General features: G+C 43.6%; 1 protein-coding gene across 1 annotated transcript in view; it reads right to left on the bottom strand.

Moving 5' to 3' along the window:
• si:dkey-32e6.6 (extracellular matrix protein 2) overlaps positions 1 to 5,000 on the bottom strand; it is a 19,100-nt gene that overhangs the window by 91 nt on the left and 14,009 nt on the right. The window contains exons 8-9 of the mRNA XM_042097679.1: positions 2,740 to 3,066; positions 1 to 1,094 (exon numbers count right to left, since the gene is read on the bottom strand). The exon at positions 1 to 1,094 is cut by the window's left edge and continues 91 nt beyond it. Of these exons, the coding sequence (XP_041953613.1) occupies positions 893 to 1,094; positions 2,740 to 3,066 (529 nt within the window). The 3' untranslated portion in view covers positions 1 to 892. The remainder of the gene's footprint in view (positions 1,095 to 2,739; positions 3,067 to 5,000) is intronic.

Below are 5,000 nucleotides of genomic sequence, written 5' to 3'. Positions count from 1 at the left end.
TACACAAATTCATATTATTAAAAAATCTTATTGGTTATAGTACTTAAAACTGCTGGTGTTATTTCAATTATCTGCATGCCATACAATACAAAACATACTATTGCAATAGCACAGCACATTAGAACCTTAACAGAAATGATATGAGGTACAATGTTAGAAACAGCATGACTGTAAACATTAGATAGACACAATGCTTGGCACCGTGGCTAAATTCAACTTTAGAATTTGAGAAATGGCTAACACAGGAAGAGAGAGAAAGGGAGAGGGAGAGAGAGGCTCCAGATTGACTCACACAAGAACAGAGAGGGATTCAGCAGAAGCCAAAAAGACTATGAGCCGTGCTGAAGCGAAAAGGCCACAGTAAGTCACATAAGATGACTGATAAAGTGTAAGCTTGTTGGAATGAAACGAGGGCACGGAAAGGTGAACCGGAGAGAGATCACAAGAAAGGAGAAAGAAGGGAGGAAAGGAGAGAGGAGGAGATGAGAAAAGATGAAGTGATTGAAGAAGCAAAAGGAGAGAAGTGTGGAGACCACATTGGAGAGAGGAGCAGAGGAATAGAGAAGGAGGAAGAAAGGAGAGAAAGAAGGACTGCAAGTAACATTAGCAGGAGAAAACACAAGAGGACGAGGGAAAGAGGAGAAAAGAACAAAATGGAGTGGAAGATAGAGAGAAGAAAAGAAAAGAGAGATGGAAAAGGAAAAGAAAAGGAGATTTTTAGTGTGATGAAGGGAGGGGTGAGTGAGAGCAGGTTTGAGTCTCACAGAACCAGATGCCACTCCAGCACTCACTCACACCATGGTCACCATGGTGAATCTGAGTTAATATGATGCACATCTGGCCACATCACACTACTACATGGGCGCCATACTCAGGACTCAGGGCCCAGAGCTCAGGACAGGGTGCTCTCCGCCCCGGCCAGCGTGCCCGAGGAGCCTTGGGGCTCCAGGGTAACGCTGCTGGAGCTGTCCATACAGGTGAGGGCGGCGGGGTGGATCCTCTGCGTGTCGATCTGATTGTGCTCTAGGTGCAGAGAGGCGAGAGGAGAGCTCTTCCTCCTTTGGCGTAGGCACAGGGAAAACCTGGGGACGACTCTACAAAAGAAGAGACACCAAAAGAAAGCCGAGAGGTAGTCAGAGTATGAACAAGACTCTTCACCGCCAGCCGCTGACATCATTGAGTGAAAATGGTTGATGGGCTTGTTAAGAGCTGTATTTTTGTTTAGAATGGGCTAATTGGCTGTCATAGAGATTTATTGTTATACAGTAAAGGTTATTGCAGTGTGTCTGCAAAGAATCTGGCAGGCAGCCAAGGGAAACCCTCAGAGGTTTAATTTGTCTGGAGTTTTTGAGGCCGCACCGTTCACCCGCATCTAAGACAGGATATGATGTCGTGCCACAGTTAGCCTACATACTGCATGAACGATAAGGATAGAACAGTATTCAAGTACAAAGGAAAAATATGAAACACAGATGGACCAATATTATGAAAACAAACAACAGAAACAACCATGAAAGATTTGAGTTAGGATCTGAATGAAGATCTTGGATGAATGAAAACAAAACGTTGGCAGTGTAGTTGACAATAAGCACTTTCCTGTCAAGTTTTAAAGCGTGCCGTTTTTTGTTTTTGCTTTTTAGACAAATAAAGTCGGCCAGCCTACCTAACTTATTAAGAACGACAGAAAAGGCAGAATATGAGATGGCCCAGTTATAAATTATACATCTTGAATTTCCCCTGGGGATCAATAAAGTATCTATCTATCTATCTATCTATCTATCTATCATTTATTAAAGGAGAAATTCTCATAGATCTCTGTTTCTCAAAGTCACCGAGTAGGTAGGAAGGAAAGTAGGAAAGGAAAAACGGTAGGAAAAAAACCCGAAAACAATCGGCATTAGCTAGCTAACGCAGCCAGCAGCTAACGCAGCCAGGCCGCTACAGCATGGGGGCATGTCCATGAGCTCCCATGTACGCTACATGCACACAGAGTGCAGCGACTCCAGTTGTGTAGTAATATATTTTATATAATGTCATGAATAGTAGTATAGTAATATATGTTTTATATAATGTCATGTGTAAGGGATAATGTATAGAACGCCGGTCATTATGGGGAAAATAAGTCCCGACAGGGCGAACCGGACCCCGACGCGCCAGCGGAGGGGTCTTGTTTCGCCCTGAAGGGACTTATTTTCCCATAATGACCGGCGTTCTATACATTATCCCGCTTATTATACGGCTACTTGCCAAAACGAAAAAATAAACTCCACGATATGTCTCTTTACACTTATTTGTTACCGTTTCGTCGTGGCTTTTGCTGAGAAACAAATAGTTCGCAACACACGCTGAACTTGAATCAAACATTCTTTAGAACACAGCTGATCAACCGTCTGCTTTCACTTTTGAATGAAATTCCAAGCGCAAACTCCGTTGCCATTGACAGCGGTCATTCTTGTTTTCAGAGGTCCTTTCCCAACAAATAATGACCGCTAGAACTTTCGGAAATCCCATTCAAGTCAATGGAGCATTCTACTTGCATTGTGAAGAGCCGTATAATAAATGTGTATAATAATGTAATAGTATAATAATATATGTTTTATATAATGTTATGTATGTGTAATAACGTAATAATATATGTTTTATATAATGTCATGTATGTGTATAATAATGTAATATATACCACAGATATGCTGAGCAGCATGGAGGGGGTTGAACAGGCCTACTGCCCACTCTACTCACTTGATGCGGTTGTGATCAAGGCGCAGGAGCTGCAGCTGGCGGAACACGCGCATACAGCGCGGGACGATCTCCAGCTCGTTGTTGTCCAGCAGCAGCTCTGTCAGCGTCCGGTAAGCACCGCGGAATGATGGGCCCTTCAGCCCTTCGTTACGGATGCGGTTGTGGGACAGGCGCAGCGACAGCAGGCCCGGGACGAGATGGCTCAGGACGTAGTCGGGCACGGTGTCGATGTGGTTGTGCTGCAGGGAGAGCTGCCGCAGGGCTGTGGGGAGGTTGCTGGGCACCAGGGAGAACTGGTTGTTGGACAGGTCCAGGGCCTCCAGTTTACTGCAGGGTTTCAGGGGAGGGAGAGAGAGAAGGAGGGAATGTATAAGAGGGGGAGAAAAGTAAGAGAGGAGAGAGACTGTTTTAATATTGCAATAAATTACTGCATAATCATTTCCCAAGGTCTGTAGAGCATGGTCATGAAAATAAGGAAACATTAAATGGACTTTTCACTGCTGAATTGCAGGGAAACTCTCCACCTGATACTTTATCCCACCACCTTCAGTCCCCTATGAAATGCTCTAGGTAAGAAATGGGTTTCCACATTGATTCATTTTCCACAAATTTACCCTACTTAGTCAGTGAGGTCACATGTTGATTCTGTTTATTTATGATACTCATGTTGCCAAATGAACTTGATCAAATGCATGGATCTTAGAGTCCAGCTAATTTGATGGCATATCAATACATCTTTGCAGAAATTTTGAATGAACAATTTCTTAAATGATGATCAAGAAAGTGTGAAGTAATTACATAAAGTAATTAGTTGAGCATTACCTCTTACAAGTATATTGTTTGTCTGCACCCTTATTATACAGAGGTCATCAGGAAAAGCTGGCCTTTGAGTGTCACAAGTAAGGGATAATGTATAGAACACCGGTCATTTTTGGGGAAAACATCGACGCGCCAGCAGAGGGGTCTTGCTTCACCCTGAAGGGACTTGCCAAAATGAAAAAATAAACTCCACGTCTATTTCTCTTTACATTTATTTGTTACCGTTTCGTTGTGGCTTTTGCTGAGAAACAAATAGTTCACAACACACGCTGAACTTGAATCAAACGTTCTTTAGAACACAGCTGATCAACCATCTGCCTCCACTTTTGAATGAAAATCCGTTCCCATTGACAGCGGTCATTATTTAGAGGTCCTTAGACGAAAATAATGACCGGTAGAACTTTGGGAAATCCCACTGAAGTCAATGGAGAGTTCTACTTGCAACTGTGATAAGCCGTATAATAAGGTGTCATACTGTACAGGTTTAAGTGAGTTAACCCTTCTGTAGGGGAGTTTTGAACATTCAAATAAGAAAATGTGTCATGATTGCGAGCATACAGTGGGTCTTGGAGGTAAGGACTCTGTACTTTCACACCGCTGGGTCTGTGTGAGGTCATGAGACCACTAGACTCAGCCCTGGGGTTGCAAAGATGAGAGCGGGGGGGGTAAGAGGGATGAGTGAGTCGGAATGGCAGGGGGTAGATAGGGCAGTGAAGGGGGCAGAGAAGCAGCTGGTGTGAGTTTACAGTACTGGTCACAGCGGGACAGAGGGGACGCTTCCTCTTGACTCCCGCCTCATCAAAGCGCTGCAGGACTCTCAACCAATAATCAAGGAGCAAAGGCCAGAGAGTGCTCACTTGGGAAGGAATGTACACACACTCCAAGATGGATCATACAAGGGCTTATTTTGAGTAACGCGTTCAGGAATAAGACCAAGGTGCTCCTAGGGCTGGGAGTCACAGAGAGACTCACAAATCCATACTGTCCCAATACCTTGCCCATGATAACAATATATATGCAGTATGCAATATATATAACAATATAATAATATTGCAATACAGCAATTCTGAAATACTCAATGCATTGCAAAAGAGGAATCTAAAATAAGTGTGGAGGGAGGCAATGATGGTAGCCAATAACAAATAGAGAGGTTAAATAGGATGAATAGAAACGTTTATGGATAAGTTCACCAGGAGAGAAATGCATGCTCATAATTTTGTCATAAACAGAGGAATTCACTCCACTTAAATGCCGAGTCACTGCTAGTCTCAGCTCAGCATGTGCCCAATTACGCCTATGGTTACCAGATCGAGTTCTGGATCGCGAAGCCAAAGGGCTTTTATTAAGGCACTGTTCAGCAGTGTGGCCATTAAACACAACTGAACAAAACCAGCACTGTTTTACTGTCAACTGGAAGTGGCATAAGATCACAGGGAGCGCTG

The sequence above is a fragment of the Alosa sapidissima genome, chromosome 7 (genome assembly GCF_018492685.1).
Source record: "Alosa sapidissima isolate fAloSap1 chromosome 7, fAloSap1.pri, whole genome shotgun sequence".
NCBI classification, from domain to species: domain Eukaryota; kingdom Metazoa; phylum Chordata; class Actinopteri; order Clupeiformes; family Clupeidae; genus Alosa; species Alosa sapidissima.
This window is presented reverse-complemented; position numbering and strand designations above follow the sequence as displayed.